Source organism: Xenopus laevis, chromosome 1S (assembly GCF_017654675.1).
Source record: "Xenopus laevis strain J_2021 chromosome 1S, Xenopus_laevis_v10.1, whole genome shotgun sequence".
Classification (NCBI taxonomy): Eukaryota; Metazoa; Chordata; class Amphibia; order Anura; family Pipidae; genus Xenopus; species Xenopus laevis.
This window is the reverse complement of record NC_054372.1, coordinates 101,901,791-101,920,024: the sequence shown is the minus strand read 5'-3', so window position 1 is coordinate 101,920,024 and position 18,234 is coordinate 101,901,791. Positions and strand designations below refer to the sequence as shown.

At 38.8% G+C, this 18,234-nt stretch overlaps 1 protein-coding gene across 4 annotated transcripts; it reads right to left on the bottom strand.

Annotated features, from left to right (window-relative positions):
* Positions 1-3,297: 3,297 nt before the first annotated feature.
* Positions 3,298-17,819, bottom strand: LOC108703712 (colorectal mutant cancer protein). Of its 4 annotated transcripts, XM_041580022.1 has the most exons (15): positions 17,556-17,819; positions 17,342-17,451; positions 15,322-15,500; positions 14,556-14,729; positions 13,898-14,038; positions 13,311-13,441; positions 11,606-11,746; positions 10,986-11,086; positions 10,260-10,392; positions 7,855-7,938; positions 7,359-7,617; positions 6,796-6,972; positions 5,495-5,586; positions 4,704-4,826; positions 3,298-4,252 (listed from the first exon to the last, which is right to left on the bottom strand). In XM_041580022.1, exons 2-15 carry the CDS (start codon positions 17,406-17,408, stop codon positions 4,072-4,074), a joined length of 1,983 nt encoding a protein of 660 aa, XP_041435956.1. In that variant the 5' UTR covers positions 17,409-17,451; positions 17,556-17,819; the 3' UTR covers positions 3,298-4,071. The 4 variants fall into 4 exon arrangements, with proteins under 4 accessions (XP_041435956.1, XP_041435958.1, XP_041435957.1 ...); XM_041580024.1 differs by lacking the exon at positions 17,342-17,451 and having other exon boundaries at positions 17,556-17,817; XM_041580023.1 differs by lacking the exon at positions 17,556-17,819 and having other exon boundaries at positions 13,311-13,438; positions 17,342-17,549.
* Positions 17,820-18,234: the final 415 nt, after the last annotated feature.

The window sequence follows — 18,234 nt, the reverse complement described above, 5'->3', positions numbered from 1 at the left end:
TTGAGTCTGCATTAATTACTGCTGTATTCTTCTCTAAAATCGTCATTCTTACAACATGTCAGCTGCCTTTCAAGTTTCCATTTTATATTACCCACATTACACAGCACATAGGCTCCTACCTGCTAGCTACCTGACAAAATGATCAAGCCACATAACAAGGAGTCTGCTGGTAACTCCTTTACTATGCAGTCTGAACTACAACTCTCTGCCGAATGGCTTTCGTCAATTAAAAGGTATGAAGGTGAAAATGGCTCTTTCAATGTTTTACTTGATTTATGTAAAAGGTTTGCCACTGTCCCATTATTTAAGGAAGCACCTGACAACATGAAGAGAAGGCTAATTATACTATTCCTTTGGGAGGTAAAGCCTCAGAGTGAGCTGAGTCTTGCATTGATGAAGAAGAATATTTTGTAGAGGACCCCTGTTCTTTTCTGTCATTTTTGAAGGCAACATTCACGGGGGATCTATGGCCAATTGCCAATTTATTTGCTCTTTCTGCTTCAAATGTTCTGCTTCAATATGCTACTGAACCTACCTAAACTTTCAAACACTTTGAAAATTTTCAATACATGCAATAGTATTATACAATGCATTAGATTAAAGGTGAGCTTATCTTTCGGCAGTAATGTAACTAAGCATCATCGGGTCCAGGTGCAGGCCGTGCAGCAGGGCCACCGGAAGCAGGGGCTATCCTGGCCCCTCCGCCGCCTGAAGCAGTTTGCAGTTGCTGCCGCCCCCTCCCCCATCCGCTGACCTTTTTGCGCCAGGGGGTCCGGGGGGGTCCACGAGGATGGGAGAGCGGGCCAGGATGCTAGCGCAGAGAGCATAACTGCGCTCTCTGCTTTAGAAGAGCCAAATTTCTGATTTGAAAACCGGAAATTCGGCTCTTAAAGTACCAGGAGCAGCATTTTTGTTGCCCCTGGAACCTAGTGGTGCACTGCCGCCTGAGACGAGATTCTCAGCTTGCCTCGTTGGCGAAACACCCCTGAACGGAAGCGATCTTCTTGGCAGCTACGCGGGCACAAGAATGGCCGGCGGGCCCTGGTACAATGACATTCTCTGCTCCCCCGGTAGTTCCACCCCTGTCTTTCGGAGGCTGTTGCTGGTATCACATTTTTATATTTGTTCACAGCAGTTATTGGTGTTCATAATAAATCTAATAATGATGTTTTTCAGATTAAAAAATTATCTTTATATGCTTACAAACACACTGAAACATATATTATATGTATGTATATATATATATACAATATTTTAACAAACAACCGTTTGGAGGGCCCCATTCCCAAGAGCTTACAATTATGTTTTATTGCTTTTCTGCAGCTTTAACAATAATATTCATCCTGTTTTTCTTTTGCCCTGCCTACTGGCCCATTTTGGACAACCTTTACAAAAAAAAAGCATAGGAGCGCCACACTCACAAGAGCTTACAATCATGTTTTGTTTTTTTTTTGCAACTTTAATAACGTATCATGTTTTTCTTTGTGTTTCTGCCTTGTCTACTGGTCCATTTTGCATTATTAAAGGAGAAGGAAAGGTAAAAACTAAGTAAGCCTTATCAGAAAGGTCCATCTAAATATATCAGTAAACCCCCAAAGTAGTGCTGCTCTGAGTCCCCTGTCAAAAGAAACACAGCATTTCTTTCCTTCTATTGTGTACACATGGGCTTCTGTATCAGACTTCCTGCCTTCAGCTTAAACCTCATTGCCCTGGGCAAGAGCATGCTCAGTTTGCTCCTCTCCCCCCACCCCTCCCTTCTCTACTGTAATCTGAGCCCAGAGCAGGGAGAGACTCAGGCAGGAAGTGATGTCACACCACATTAATACTGCAGCTCCTATCCTAAACAAACAGAGAGCTTCTAGCGCTTTTTACTCAGGTATGGTAAAACATTCTACAGAATAAATATAGCATTCTAGCTTGCACTATTGCAGCTAATCTATTGGCAATAAAATGCCTCCTTAGCTTTCCTTCTCCTTTAAGGTGCCACAAATTAGAGATGCACCGAATCCAGGATTTGGATTCGGCCTTTTTCAGAAGGATTCAAATTTAGCCGAATCCTTCTGCATATGCAAAAAGGCGGGGAAGAAAATCGTGTGACTTTTTGTCACAAAACAAGGAAGTAAAAACTGTTTTCCCCTTCACAACCATAATTTGCATATGCAAATTAGGATTCGGTTCGGTATTCGGCCGAATCCAAAATAGTGGATTCGGTGCATCCCCACCACAAATACATATGTCATATGTTTATGAAATCACTGCAGTGCACAACTTAAATTACATATTTATTCCTAACCTTTACATTTACTATCTTGAGTCCCCCTGCTGGATTCAAATCACAATGCGGCCTTTAGTATAGTAAGGGGCAGTGACGCGAAAAAATGTACCCTGTTCTTATTTACACTTAGGGGCATTTTTATCAAAGGATAAAATAACAATTATTCTGTAAATTTACTCTTGAAGCTTATTAAAGGGATTGTTCACCTTTAAATGATCTTTTAGTAAAATTTGTAAAATAAGCACAAGCTTTGAGGCCACTCGGAGCAGCATGTTGTTCACGAGCACTAGTTGGGGATCACTGTCTTAAAGGGGTGGTTTATATTCAAGTTACTTTTAGTAAATTATAGAATGGCTAATTCTAAGCAACTTTTCAATTGGCCTAAATTTTTTTTTTATTTGCCGCCCTCATCTGACTCTTACCAGATTAAATTGGGGTCAATGGCTCCATCTTAAAAACATATGCTCTTTAAGACTAAACGTATTGTTATTGCTAATTTGTATTACTAATCTTTCTATTGAGGCCTCTCCTATTCCTATTCCAGTCTCTTATTCAAATCAATACATGCTTCCTAAATTAAATTGGATCCTAGCAACCAGATTGCTGAAATTGCAAACTGTAGAGCTGCTGAATAAAAAGCTGAATAACTCACAAACCACAAATAATAAAAAATGACAACCTACAGCAAATTTTATCAGAATATCACTCTCTACATTATACTAAAGGTTCATTTAAAGGCAAGCAACCCCTTTAGGGTGAGGTCACACTGGGAGATTCGGGGAGATTTAGTCGCCCGGCGACTAATCACCTCTTCTTTGGGGTGCCTAATCTCCCCAAACTGCTTCCCCCTGTCTTCCGCGTGCTAGAATGAGGCAACTTCAGGCGACTTCGGAAAACAAATCGCCGCGAGTGCCATGCCACAGGCGATTTTTCATTCTAGCAGGCGAAAGACAAGGGGAAGCAGTTCGGGGAGATTAATCGTCCAATAGAAGAGGCGATTAGTTGCCGGGCGACTTAATCTCCCCGAATCTCCCAGTGTGACCTTACCCTTAAGGTATGCCTAAATTTGGCTCTTCTTTTACTGGTTTGTGTGACATCATTTTTTATATAACACATAACAGTGAATGCTTTTTGATTGTTTTGATTAAATAAAATTAAATTCCCACAACAGGGATATCTATGTAGGGCAATCATGCCCAAAAGTCAACATGGGGTTTGTCTACAGATTCTCCAAGCAACATCCCTAAACTAGGAAACTCGCATTTGAATGCTGACTGTATACTTATGATGGGTAACTGTATGGGCATAAATCTGAATAACAAATTTTTCCACCTTAGATCAACTTATAAGTAGAAATATTAGCCCAAGCAATGCATTAGGCTGCACACATCTGACATATTTGCTAAAAAGTTGCATTATAGTCTGACCCCCATACATAATGTACATTGGTTTCCTGGCCCACCAAGCAAGAGAAAAAATGGAAACCATTGAGCTATCATATACTGTGTGGGACAGAAATTACCTTTATGCCCCCTTGTCTGGGGGTGTATTCATAACTGGTGTAGCAATGGATCATTGTGGAAAACCAATCAGTGATTAGCTTTTTAAAGCCAGCTGCAAGCAGTACAATGAATGCAGCAATCTGATTGGTTGCCATGGGTTACTGCCCATGGGCAAATTTGCGCAGTGTTGATAAATGAGCCCCAATGACTTTACTACAATTCTCTTTCGTATATGTAAAATATGTTCATGGCATCCTTCACCTTGCAGATTGGGAGGAGGAGATCTACTGCAGCTTAGAGGGATGTCTCGCCTGTTTCTCTAGCAGTTTGCTGTGCTTGCAGGCTTAGGATATTTTGCATTAGATCATGTAGCTGTTGTATATGACACTGTGACATCATATGTGCCTGAGATTCCAGCCTGCGTTGCTGTTCATGGTACTTTCTTTGAGCATTCTGGTATGTAATGAACAGATTCCTGCAATTAGAAAACAGCAAGTTAGTGCCTCGTATGGGTCCTGTCCTACTGATCTATCCAAGCAAATAGTCATCTTTCACTGCCCACACTTATATAGTGAAGTGTGCCAGTCATTTAAATACAATATCAACCCTCTCCTTTTATTTTGAGTCCAGATCTCTTCCTGACACACCAGTCACATTATCTTTTCAAGCACAAATCCCATAAGTCCATCGTTCTCTCTAATACCAGAGTATCTATGTGCCTACCTTGTAACCATTATACAGACACCTGTGTATTTGCTTCTCAAATGGAGTTAAAATCTTATACCATGTGCCAAGAAACAATGCACATCTTTAACACACAGACACCTGTGCACCTGTGTATCATCACACTTACGCGCAATGGCTATTATACCTTGCAATGTCCTGGAAACTCTAATGTATCAAACTATCAATCTTTAAAAAAATACCTGTGGGCTTTGAAGAAATCTATAATAATTTTAGCAGACTGAGCCTTCTGAGCATGGACACGACAGGTTAGCTCATCCAATTCTTTGCTGAGAACTTCCACATGAACCTTCATTTCACTGCCCCTGGAATAATGGTATGAGTACAGCATCTTATCTCACATACAAAATATGTACTGCAAACAATGGATGGATACAGACTAAAGAACAAAATTTTTAAGTAATGGATGCTTTCAATTTGAATATAACACAATGAATTATTTTTGAGTGTATTGCAAAAGCACATGCTGCAATGACAGTTCATGCCAGGCTCCTCTGACAATTACTAGTAGAGATGCAAAAGTTAGCATTACTGGGTTTGGATGTGGGGATAGTTTCAGTAAAATGTAAAGTATGTGGTTAGCATTAGACAGCCCCATTGTGGCCCGAACTGCTGCTTTCAGAGATATGAAGACAGTCCTTTTCTTTCTTTAAAAATTGTTGACATGTATTTAGGGATCTACAGTATCTGCTGTGACAGCATTTGAGAATCATTCCTATTGCTGATGAGATGAGGAAGGTCATAGTTCCTTCCTGTTGAGCCCAATCCTGAGTCTCTCTATACTCTCCACTAAATCAGACACGTTATTTGCATAACTTGATCTTTAAGACTGGTGGCCACAATTTTTAAAACGGGTTATATGAACTGATGTTAAATAAATGAATAAATAAATATAGATCTTTCAGATCAATCATTAATCACGCCATTCTAAGGTATACATAGGCATAAGAATGCAGATGCATGCTTATATTACCGTGCTAAAGACTCCAATAGACGCTGCATATCTGTGTGAGGAACAGACTGCTCACAGTGACCCAATGCTGCTCTTCCATAACCTGGATGCTCCTGTTTTGGAAGCAAAACATAAGACAGGTTCACTCATGCAATACAAGTTTCAAACATATTTATGGCTAAACAATAAGCTTGGCTAAGTGTAAAAACTATATGTTGCCATTCACACTCTTTGCCCATTGCAGACCAATGAAAATTCAAAATATTAACCAGATACTATAATGAACTGAACCTATCCTGTTTTCCTCTCTGTTTTTTTTTTTTAATGGATTCTGCTCAGCCCCCATATGTCACCTTGCCAGCAGAAAGGGATACAAGGCATTCTGCCACTTGACGATGTAGAGCCTAGCTTCTCCAGAACCTGGCCAGCCCAATCCCCAGTTATTGGATGGAAGAAACATCCATGCTTGAGAGTATACATCATAATTAGTGCTGAAGTAATGTTTATATTTCATGGAAGCCCATCAATCTTGACACCCCTGCATTACACCATTTAAGGCAATGTTGTAATGTTGGCACATGGTAAGCATTGCAAGCATTACTGGCCTTTAAAAAAACTGACAGTAAATGTTACAAATATAAACTGTATACAATAGGACTATGAAGATCTTCATTCATCCAGGTCATGGTATATCTAATATAGGTAAATCTAAATCAACTGGACTTGCTGAGTAATTATTGAAGACGTTTCACTACTCATCCGAGCAGCTTCTTCAGTTTAACTGACTGGTGTGGGAAATTCTCGGCATATAAACTTTTCCACTAATCCAATCACAATGGCACGTTCCTAACTCTTCAGAGAGGTGACTTCTGAGATTTACAGAGCTGTTGATTCTGTGTAGTTACTGTGATAGGATTATCCAATGTGTCGTGCAACTCCTAGAAACAGGTGTTACTTGTGAGAGTTGCATGAACTAAAGAAGCTGCTCGGATGAGTAGTGAAACGTCTTTAATAATTACTCAGCAAGTCCAGTTGATTTAGATGTATACAATAGGCTTTTTGTGGTTGAGACAGTTGTATTTAGGTATTTCCTTACCTTTAACTTATAATAGCATTGTAATTGTTTAACAAAATAGTGTTTTAACGGGATAAACAATAACTACATCATTTTGCTGCTTATAATCCCTCTTGTAACTTTCGTCACTGTATCTCATTGCTTATTTAACTGAGTTTGATTGATACAGGAAACTATATTATTAACATACCTTCTCCCTGTAATATAAGTCTTCTTCCAATACTTTTGCATATATCTTTATACTCACCAACCCAGAATCCTCATCTTTCTTTTTCTGTGCCCAGTCACTCAGTTCTTGCTGAAGCTGATCTCTAATGAGCATGTAGGCTTTCTCCTCTTCCAGATAAGACAAGCTCTGCAGCTCTAGTGCTCGCTTCTCTGTCTGTAGCAACTGAATGCTTGCTTTGAGTTCAGCTAACCCTTCCTAGGAAAGTTATAGATTATGCCTATGCTTTATTGTTTATACCATTCATTTACAAAGCAACATCATATTCAGCAACCGAGTAACATGGAAAGAAAGGCAAAAACAATAAACTGCAAAAATGCTTCTACAAAGACTGAATAATAAAGCACCTCAAGTCAACGTTTGTATACTTATGTTTGGTTCTTTACATTACTTCACAAGATAATGCTTTGCCCTGTTACATAAAAAGCTATCTAACACATATAACAATGCCTAAATATCAAAGTCACCAGATTGTGAGCAATGTTATTTAACCAAAAAGTCCTCATAATCGGTGATATGGGGGCAAACAGTAGACTTTAAAAGAAAAAAAAAGACCCAATAACTAGCAAAATACATGAACTTACTTTGGTATCAAACAGATCCTGTACAATTTGGGCTCTGAGTAGTCTCTCAGGGCAGCTTGTTGAAGTTTCTGATGACACCTTAATGGCATTGTCTGCCTTTGTTTTGATGATGTCAGCAAGATGAGCAATTTCTGAATGGACACCTTTCCCCATCTGCAAATTTTCCATAACACTGATGGATGCAAAATCTTGCTTTAGGTGCTGAACATAGTTTTTTAACATTTGCTCATCTTCTTCACTGAGCCAAGGTGAATAAAATCTGTGAGAAAGTCAAACATATCAATAATGATACCAAAGACACTGACAGTAATAAGACACAGCTCTTGCCACCAAAGGATATTTTCCCATATATCTAAAGATACTGGTTCTCATGTGCTAACCCAGGTGCAGATTGATACTAAGGCTAATGCCAGAGCTGGTGGGCCAAGAATCAGACACCTCCTTGCCTACCCAGAACCACTGTCGAGGTGCAAGCACCTAAATCCGCCATATGTACCTGCTCCCAGACAGATAGTGGAGAAGGATCTGATTCTTCATGTAGGGAATGTTTCTTGTCCTGAATCTGAAGGCTGGCATTAACCTAATGCAGAAACTCATAACAATTAACTGGTAATAACTGGCATGGTTTTGTATACTGAAATTAGAACATATTCACATATATTTGTAAATGTAGGTGAATATGTGCAGTGATACGTTTACTCAGGCCTGGCTTTGTGGAAAGTCCACCTAGGCCCGGGCCTAGGACGGCAGGATTTTACAGGGGCGGCATGCTGCCCAACCACACCCACATTGGTTCAAAAACACTGGAGATGCGCAGAAGATACAATCATTTTGTTAATTTCCTGTGCCCAATCCACATTGCTCAGGTCCCAATTATGAAAATTTGCATGAGTAAAGGGGGGGGCACGGGTGATGAACGGCAGTGGGCCTAGGGGTGCCCGCTATGTAAATCCAGCCCTGCCTTTACTGTTTCTAGTGCTTCACAAAAAATTTCAAACTAGTCACACAAAATAAAATGAGACTAAGCAACTTGTAATAATTTGTATTTTGTAAGGTATGGACACCAATCTTTTCTTATTGTTGTTTTGGGTGCTTATAAAAAAGTTTGTTTCCTGTAGACTCAATTGACAGAGTAGGTACATTAAATGTAATGCTCAAATCGCACTGCTAATTAAAGACTGAAAAGCAAAAACCCTATTGCAACAAAAACAATTATGACAAGTTTATGAACAACAGGGAGATTGTTCTTTCGCTCTGCCGGTGCTAGGATCAATTTGTTAGTGCTTCAATCCTCAATGAAGGGTTACCGCAATCCCATATTGATCCGTGAAATAGCAGTTAGAGGAGAGCACTCATAGAAGCAGATACTGCTAAAACATTTTATTATTGACTACAAATCACACAACATGTTTCGGGCATGGCCCTTTCTCAAGTGACACTAGTATCTGCTTCTATGAGCAGGGCCGCCATTAGAAATCACGGGGCCCCGTACAACAAAATTTTTGGGGCCCCCTGGGCCCCGCCCACACTGACGACCAAGCTCCGCCCCATATCCCGCCCACATCGCAGTTAAAAGACCACACAGACATCAGCGCTAAAAAAGTAACCCCCCCCCCCACACAAGTTGTAAAAAGCTATTGATGGTTAGGGCCCCCTTATAAAAAAAATTGGGGCCCCAAAAAAAAAAAAATAAAATTTTTTTTTTTAAAAAACATTGGTGGCAGGGGCCCCCTGTTAAAAAAAACTTGGGGCCCCAACAAAAAAAAATGTAAAAAAAAAATAAAAAATAAACAAACATTGGTGGCAGGGGCCCCCTTCTAAGTTAAAAACAAATTGGGGCCCCAAAAAAAAATTTGAAAAAAAATTAATTTTTTTTTGAAAAAAAAACAAAACATTGGCGGCAGGGGCCCCCTTATAAGTTAAAAACAAATTGGGGCCCCAAAAAAAAAATTTGGAGAAAAAAAAATTTTTTGAAAAAAAAAAAAAATGGTGGCAGGGGCCCCCTTACAAGTTAAAAACAAATTGGGGCCCCAAAAAAAATTTAAAAAAAAATAATTTTTTTTTGAAAAAAAAAAAAAAACTGGTGGCAGGGGCCCCCTTACAAGTTAAAAAAATTTGGGGCCACCAAAAAGAAAATTAATTTTTTTTTTAAAAAAAAAACCCAAAAAAAAACAATGGTGGCAAGGGGCCCCTTACGAGTTAAAAAAAAAATTGGGGCCCCAAAAACAAAAGTTTTAAAAAAAAGATTGGTGGCAGGGGCCTATAGAATATTAAAATAATACATTGGTGGCCAGGGGATTTAAAAAAAAAAAAACACAAACTGGTGTTCAGTAGAATTGAACTCATGGCTTCAGTACTTCAACTTCGCCTCCTTTCGTGACTTCGGGTCTTTTCACCGCTTCAGGACTTCGGCTTCGGCTGTTTTCGTGACTTCGGGTCTTTTCGGCGCTTCGTGACTTCGGGACTTCGGCTTTTTCCGTGACTTCGGGTCTTTTCGTCGCATCGGCTTCGGCTTTTCGGCACTTCCGCATTCGGCACTGAAGAGGCAAGACGTACGGCTCGGGCGCTCGTAAGGGGGGCCCGGATCTTCAAAAAAATGCAGCGCTGCCGGGCCCCCCTTCATGCCCGGGCCCGGTACGCTTGTCCCCCCTGTCCCCCCCTGATGGCGGCCCTGTCTATGAGTGCTCTCCTCTAACTGCTATTTCACGGATCAATATGACAAGTTTATGTGGATAATTGTAGAAGGCACACTTATACTTTCTTAAATAGAAATTCTTAAATTGATACAGCAAGTATGTTTTGGTTTGGATTCTGATATATCAGAACATTTTCTTCCACTGAAATATTACAAAATACACACATATTTTGATTTCTACGCACTGTGATATAGGAACATATTACCTAGGCAATGCTGGGCTTCTGGCGTCTCCCTTGTCTGCTTCCAATTTGGTTCTATCTTGCCTGAATGTTTTCTTCACCTCCATCATGAATAGTTTGGTTTTAATCTCTAAATCCTTTGGTAGCGAACTCCATCCTAAGTAAAAAAAAAAAGGACTAAAATGGAAAGAAATGGCAGGAACCTCTTTTCAAGTCACAAATTCACTACTAATGTAACTTCAATTGTATTAACTATTAACTTAGAATACCTTTTAACTTAGATTACCTTTATCAATCGAATTCACTGTAAGTAGGAATGGACCCTTATTTTGGTTGTGTTGTAAATGTGTTGTTTTCAGAGGCACATCAATTAAATTAAGATATTAAAATGTGTACTTCCTAAGTGTACACCCAGTTGAGGTTTTAGTGTAATCCTGGTTTGTTTTGTACAAGAATATACTGATAGAAGACTTTTGCTTATGAGCTAGGTGCAGACTCAGTTTGATGAGAAAAGCATATGTTGTAATTAAAATTTCTCATACAGTCAGATACTTTTATTTATATTTGCTCAAACCAACTCACCAGCTATGCACAGAGTTTTTGAAAAGTGTACTCTAAAGAAATGTATTTCATCACAGAGCCTGCAATAATTAGAGGAAAACTGATCTATCTGAAGAGCCAAAATATCAATGTGAAGAATCATTGCTTGTGTTGGGTCATTGAAATTTCACAGTTTGCATGGAATCATACCTGAGTTCAAGATGTCTCCATCTGACATTTGTCCTAGGATAATGTCTCCTTTTGCTTCTGTGAGAGCTAGCATCACACTGTATGCCTTCAGACACTTCTCACTGCAATTTCAGTTAGGAGACATTTTACTTGGCACTAGTAAAACTGACATAAGGGATCATTTACTTTTGTGAAGGCAGTGTACAAAGTGCAAACAAAAAACTACAATACTCCAGCTTTTTTCCATTTTGCACACTGCCTTCATCTGGTAATAAATTACAGCAGGTCTCTGCACTCCATTTCAGAGCACTGAGACTTGTAGGTGCTAAATACAGCACTGCCTGTGTTCTGTGGCTCTTCATTCACGAGGGGCAAAAGTGGGGAGGCACCTAAGGGTGTCAGGAAAAGATCATCACATTACTACTGCAAAGCCTGAAAGATCATATCATTTATATTAATTATTTTCTGAAATACATTAGTACATCTGTGAAGTGCATAAAAACTGCAAAACTGTAAAATTTTAATAAAAAATAAAACAACATATATTGTGCTTTTGAGTCTGAACTGTCTGCCCTTCATCTACTGGCTGTGACATAAAGATGTGGGGATGCAGTGATTACACAGAGATTCTTTAATTTTACCTAGATTGAAGGGCAAGACGAAAAGCAGTGCAAGTGGACTCCAGTTTTCCAAGCTGCATGCTGAGTTTCCCAGAGTCACTCTTACATTCTTCTAGGGTCGCACAGAGCTGGGCGTTTAGCCTCTTCAAGCAGTCAAGTTTTCTGAAACACAATAGTAAAATGTGTGTAGCTTTACTATGAAAATGCCATCACTAATATTTCTTACAGCTTTCACTTAAAGGAATTGTTCAGTGTAAAAATAAAAACTGGGTAAATAGATAGGCTGTACAAAATAAAAAATGTTTCTAATATAGTTAGTTAGGCAAAAATGTAATGTATAAAGGCTGGAGTGATTTTATATATAACATGTCAGTCAGAACACTACTTCCTGCTTTTCAGCTCTCTTGGTTTACACTGACTGGTTACCGTGGCTACCAGGCAGTAACCAATCAGAGACTTGAGGGGGGGGGCACATGGGTCATATCTGCTGCTTTGGAATCCGAGCTGAATGCTGAGGATCAATTGCAAACTCACTGAACAGAAATGTACCATGTGGCCCCCCTTCAAGTCGCTGACTAGCTCAGAGTTATAGAGCTGAAAAGCAGGAAGTTGGATTCTGGCTGTTTTATTAGACATCTGTTCACTCCAGCCTTCATACATTACATTTTTGGCTAACTAACTATATTAGAAACTTTTTTTATTTTGCACAGCCTATCTATTTACACAGTTTTTATTTTCACACTGAACTGTTCCTTTAAGGGCCAAACTGACAGTTATTCAACCAGGCAAATGTTAGTGCAGTTTGGCAGAACACTAAAATGACCTATTGCAACCCCAAGTACTCATCAAATATATCAGTTTGTTCAAATTGCCTTGTAGGGTGGCAAAGATAGGCACCGAGGATCATGTTATATAGTTTGGAACTTCTAGACTGTATGAAATACAGGCCAGGAATATCAACAGTATCTGTCCAATATGGTATTTTCCACACATCTCTTCTCTCAGTTGTTATTTCCAGACATTGACTGGGACGTTGCACATTTTCAGTGAAAGCGTGAGAATTGGTTTATTTTGGTGAGGAAGGCAGAACATTGAAACTAACTATATGTTAAAGAATCTTTTGTTTGACCACATCTCTGAACAACCAGATTAGGGAGAGCAAAAGTGATAAATGCTTAAACTATAGATAAATCCAATTTTTCAAACTGTCTAATCACTCTCAAATATATTTTAGCTTACAGATTTGACTTTTTTTAATCGCAGTACTTTTTTTAATCGCAGTTCATTTTAATAATCTTTCCAGCCACAGTGAACCATGCAGTGAATTTTTCTGTTGTACTGCATTCCATCCTGAAGATAAAAACAATAGCGATTTTTGTGCTAAACTTATTTGAGCTACACACCTATTCGAAATGTTATTTTTAACAAACACGCTTTGTTCAATGTGTCCATAACTACATCCACACACTCGTTAGCTATATAGTATATGTAAAGGATATTGTTTGTAATAAACATACCACAGACTGCAACAATGTGTTATCACAAATAGGAAAAAAATGAAAGAATCTCTTATTGCTAAAACATATATTCTTTAAAAAGTTTGTAAAGCCATTGTATTGTATCTTAGGAGCTCTCAGCTAACTGTCTCCTCAGCTATAGCTTACTCCAGTTCCAACTGAATGTTTCCTATGAAAACCAAGTAGCATGCAGACATAGATTCTCTCACCCTTTCAGCCATTCTATCTCTGTTTCCATGTTGCTAGGTTGAAGCTCAGGCGTACATGGCAATGAAGGCTGGATACCAGAGAGATCCTGAAGATACTGAATCATATTTTGCAGTGTGGAAATGGGAGCCTGCTAAAGGAAGCAAGAGACAGTTGTGTCTAACAGCGAGTGGGTGCATGTGCAAAGTTAGATAAACGTGGGAAGTAATTTAACTCAGCCCTTAGGTTCATTTTGTGAGCTCCTTGTTTAACTTTTTCCTTAAGTTGGCCATAGACATTAAGATTTTTCTCTCCAGAACAACCAATTCTTGTGCGAATTAAAATCAAATTATTGGGAGGTTAATGGGCACTAATTGATCGGTCAGGTCAGAAAATTTTCTTACAGTGAAATCAATTGTTTGCAGGGCCAAGCAGGCAGGTAAACACAGTTTCCTCGCTTCAACTAGATGATATTGCTTGAAATGGTCTTTTTAGTTGATGGACAAATCATACATTTAAACAAAAGTTTCAAGATAAGCTTGGTCTTATGATAGCGAAAAGATCTTTTAAAAATCCTATCCTAGTCAATGACCACAAGTGTTTCACCTACCTTGCTGAAAAGTGGGTCATTCACTGCAAGGGGAGTTTCTGTAGTTGGGTTGCATAATTCAGCACAATCAGGACTTGAAGACATTGAGGTGGGTAGAGAAAAAACTGCCTCTTCCTGCAGATATCCCTGTAGCTTGCTTATCTGAGGGAAGTGGGGGAAAGTTTCAAGGTGAAAAGGAGAATAAAAAACATCTAATAAAAACAGCTAAAGGAATGAGCCAGAGAAAGGACAGTCAACAGGGTTACAAACTGACATGGAATATGTGCCAACACTAAGGGGAACAATCAAAATCAAGTGTAATATTCTAAAAAAAATAAAGGAGCAGCAGCAGGTGACAGTATATGGCAAATGAAGTCTAAGGTGGAGGAGAGCTGACGTTACTCAAATGTACATATAGTCAGAACCAGCAGAGCAGAAAATAGTAAAGGACATACATATACTGCTTTAAGTACTCTTTAAATAATGCATTTTAGTTAATATATGTTGGGAAATGTTTTCTTTCACTTTTTATATTTAGGTTTCTAAACCCTCTTATGATGCAGAATGTTTCTGAATAGCAAAAAAAAGACTAAAATAATTATACTGCTGTATAAGTCTGTATGTGTTTACATTTCTAGTCTTGTACAACTGTATATAGTAGATATACACAAATCCTGACTTGTATTTGCAGTGTGTCCTTCTCTTCCATCATTTCCATAAGGGTGAGCTTTGAGTTGTCAATCTCTCGATCTGTAACCCTTAGTTTGTCTCTCAGGGCTGCGTTCTCCTGGCGATATCTTGAGATTTCAGACTGTAACCATTTGTCATCATGCGGAAACACCTTCTGAAGCTCCTAGAGAATGGAAACCCAACATATGCTTCCTCTTGCTACAGAAAAGTTAAAAATCATGCCAAACATATATAGCTTTAAAAACCATATTAACTGTAATATAACAGAATGAGTATGCAAATTGAAGCAATATATGTACATCATATGCTGGACAGAGAAAAATACAAGAAAAATTGTTGTTAGTAGAGCCACGATGAAAAGTTTTGCAAATGGCACTGGGTATCCCCTTACACTCTGTTTTTAGATTAAAAGATCCAACCACAGGTCAGTACTTAATGCACGTCATGTGTTCCCTTGTGCTGTGTACTGTGCCTTGCACTGGATCTGCCATCAAAAACACAAGGTACAGAGCCCTGTGCAACAAAGTGTTGTGCCTCTTAACATGCTAGTACTATATGACTGAAATTGAGCCCTTATCCTTTTGAATTTTTTATTTGTTTTAAAGCCCACTTCAAAAAATTATAGAAATTTTTTTCCTCGAATGCGTTTATTCATATTGCACTAATTAATACAGTACTGGTTTGAGCTTTAATTGCCCCCTGCCTCCTAGGCTTGCCCTTAATCTACCACAAGTAATATTCTAAATATAATGTACCTCAGTTAACCCTGCTAAGAGAGGAAAAGTCATAATGGCACCGCAGGGTGTTGTGTTCCCTGAAGGGGTGTCGCTCCCATCTACAGACCCACTTCCAGACGGACTCCTCCAGGACCATGCACAAGATTCCAGAGAGGAAATTACTTCATGCAATTTTAGAAACAGGTCACACTGAGTACCTGCAAAGTACAAATCAAAAATAGTACTGATTAGAATTTTTTTACCCCTTGGAACCCAATTTAATTTATGGGGTCAGCATCACTTCTCAACATTTTGGATACGCTTTATGTTTGTCTTTTGTAATCACAAGTGTCTAAAAAGTGAACAACTATCAGAAGAGGAAGATTCAATATACTGTATTAAATGGGTTCAAATGCAATATAACAGGAGGTTTATTGTTTCAATAGCACCATGAACAAACTAAATGCAAATGGCATTTCAGTTTTCAGCAATCTGGTCACTAGGGTCCAAATTACCTTAGCAACCTTGCAACTGATTTGAATAAGCGACTGGAATATGAATAGTAGAGGGCCTGATTAGAAGAATATATAATGAAAAGTAGCAATAACAATAAATTTTTAGCCTTACACGCATTTGATTTTTAGATGGGGTCAGCCATCTCCATTTAAAAGCTTCAAGGCAAGGCAAATATTCAAAATGTTTTTAAGAGCTGGCCATTCTTTAACATACTAAAAGTTAACTTAAAAGTGAACTTCCCCTATTTGTTCAGAATTGTTCATCTGTTCACACCTTTCTAATATTCCTGCCCTATGTTGCCTGTGTGTTCCATACTCTGCCTCCCTTTCCTTCTCACGTGTGCCATTCTCTGCCTGCCCTACTCTGTTCAGATGTACCATACTCTGCCTGCCCTATTCTGCATGTGCGTGCCATACTCTGACTGCCCTATGCTCCCTGTGTGTGCCGTAACCTGACTGCCCTATGCTCCCTGTGTGCCATATTCTGCCTCCCCTATGCTCCCTGTGTGCCATACCAAAAAATATGGCTAAAAATACTACATTTTATATACTAAACTTATTGCACCAGCCTAAATTTCCAGCTGCTCAATAACAGCAATGATCCAGGACTTCAATGATCCAGGACGTCACAGGGGGGTCCATCTTGGAAAGTGTCTGCGACACTGACATGCTCAGTGGGCTCTGAGCAGCTGTTGAGAAGCTAAGCTTAGGGGTTGTCGCAAATTATCAGCAAAAAATGAGGTTGGCCTGTAATATAAGCTGATGCTACAAGGCTGATAAATTCTGATGCAAGTTGCACTGGTTTCTGTGCTAATCAGCCTTATATCGTGACATTTATATTATGTGTTGTGTACTGTGTATTGTGAGTAGGATCTTAAGCTCAGTAAGTGACAACAGCACAGAGAATGTGCAGTGAATCAGCAGAGAAGAAAATGGGGAGCTACTTGGGCATCTTTGGAGATACATATCTTCCCTGCTAAAGGGCTGTGTTGCCACAGGCTCGAACAGAAGCTAAAAACATAATGTACAACATTTGTAGCTAGTTCTTTAGTTGGGCTTTAGTTCTCCTTTAAAAATTAAAAAAAACTCTGCTGGCAGACTTTGCTTCTATATAGAAGAATAATCACAAAAGTGTGCAAGACATAATAGTTACTGGCTGGAGAAGAGGTGAATTTTGCTACATTGTTTTAATAGTACAAATAGTCAGGGCCAGCAATGCAGAGGATAGCACGGGATTGCCAGATACTGCTTTCAGCAGCAATTACATTTAGAAATAACATTAAAACCACTGAACATTTATTAATAATATATATTAGAATGTGGTTTATAAATACATTTATTTGTTATTATGCACTGAGTATTCATTTTGAAATCAACATGTCTAGACAAGATAAAAGTGTATAAAAAGAAGTTTATGCTTAATGTCATTAGATGAAACAAAAGGGCAGTTTCTTCGACAAAACAATACATATAGAAATAGCAGAGAGACATAATTTATATAATGTACTGAAACTTTGCAAGTATTAAAGGAAAAGAAAGTGTACCTCCATTACCAGCATCTCTTAACAGTAATGTGTCAGAGACTTGATCTTTCTTGTGAGATTCATCCATCACGTTGTGCTGTAGAGATACCTGGGGCCAGGCAAGCACAGTACTGATGCAAGAAGGAGTCGTGTCAAAAATGAGAGCTGACCACTACCAGCAATAATGCAGAATTATAAAATCAGCATATGGAATAGTTATTTCTAAAATCCTCACCAAGATTTTGCACAGAGTCAAGCAGGAACTTGAGGCTTTACTGGGAGTGGTGACCAAGTTGGAAAAACAGGAAGATAAGAGCAATTTCCTGATATAGCTCAAAACAATGGCCGAGGTTATGAACTGGCAAAGACAGATCCACCAATAAAACTGTGCAGATACAAGTGAATTAAAGTACTCCGTGTATGTTGTAGCAAATTCAGTGTTCTAGAGTACAGACACTTGGATTAATGTTTTTTTTCTTTATTTCACATCTCTTAGTAAATTTAACTAGCAGAAATAATAATTATTGCTTAACCCTAAAAATTAATATGGCTAAAAATGCCATATTTTATATACTGAACTTATTGCACCAGCCTAAAGTTTCAGCTTGCCAATAGCAGCAATGATCCAGGATCTCAAACCTGTGACAGGGGGTTACCATCTTGGAAAGTGTCTGCAACACTCACATGCTCAGTGGGCTCTGAGTAGCTGTCGAGAAGCTAAGCTTAAGGGTTGTTGCAACAAAACATTATGCTAAAACATTATGTATACCATTTCTAGCTTACTTCTTTAGTTAGACTTTAGTTCTCCTTAAAAGGAACAGTAACATAAAAAAATGAAAATGTTTTAAAGTAATAATAATATAATGCAGTGTTGCCCAGCACTAGTAAAACAGATGTGTTTGCTTCAGAAACTC

What these genes read in the sequence shown, in the direction of transcription:
- LOC108703712 (XM_041580022.1), bottom strand. Translation starts at nt 17,408, where the DNA reads ATGGATGAATCTCACAAGAAAGATCAAGTCTCTGACACATTACTGTTA. An exon ending in CACTATCTGTCTGGGAGCAG is followed by an intron (nt 7,618 to 7,854) that starts GTACATATGGCG and finishes ACTTTCTCACAG; the next exon opens with ATTTTATTCACCTTGGCTCA. An exon ending in AAGATGAGGATTCTGGGTTG is followed by an intron (nt 5,587 to 6,795) that starts GTGAGTATAAAG and finishes CTTCCAAAACAG; the next exon opens with GAGCATCCAGGTTATGGAAG.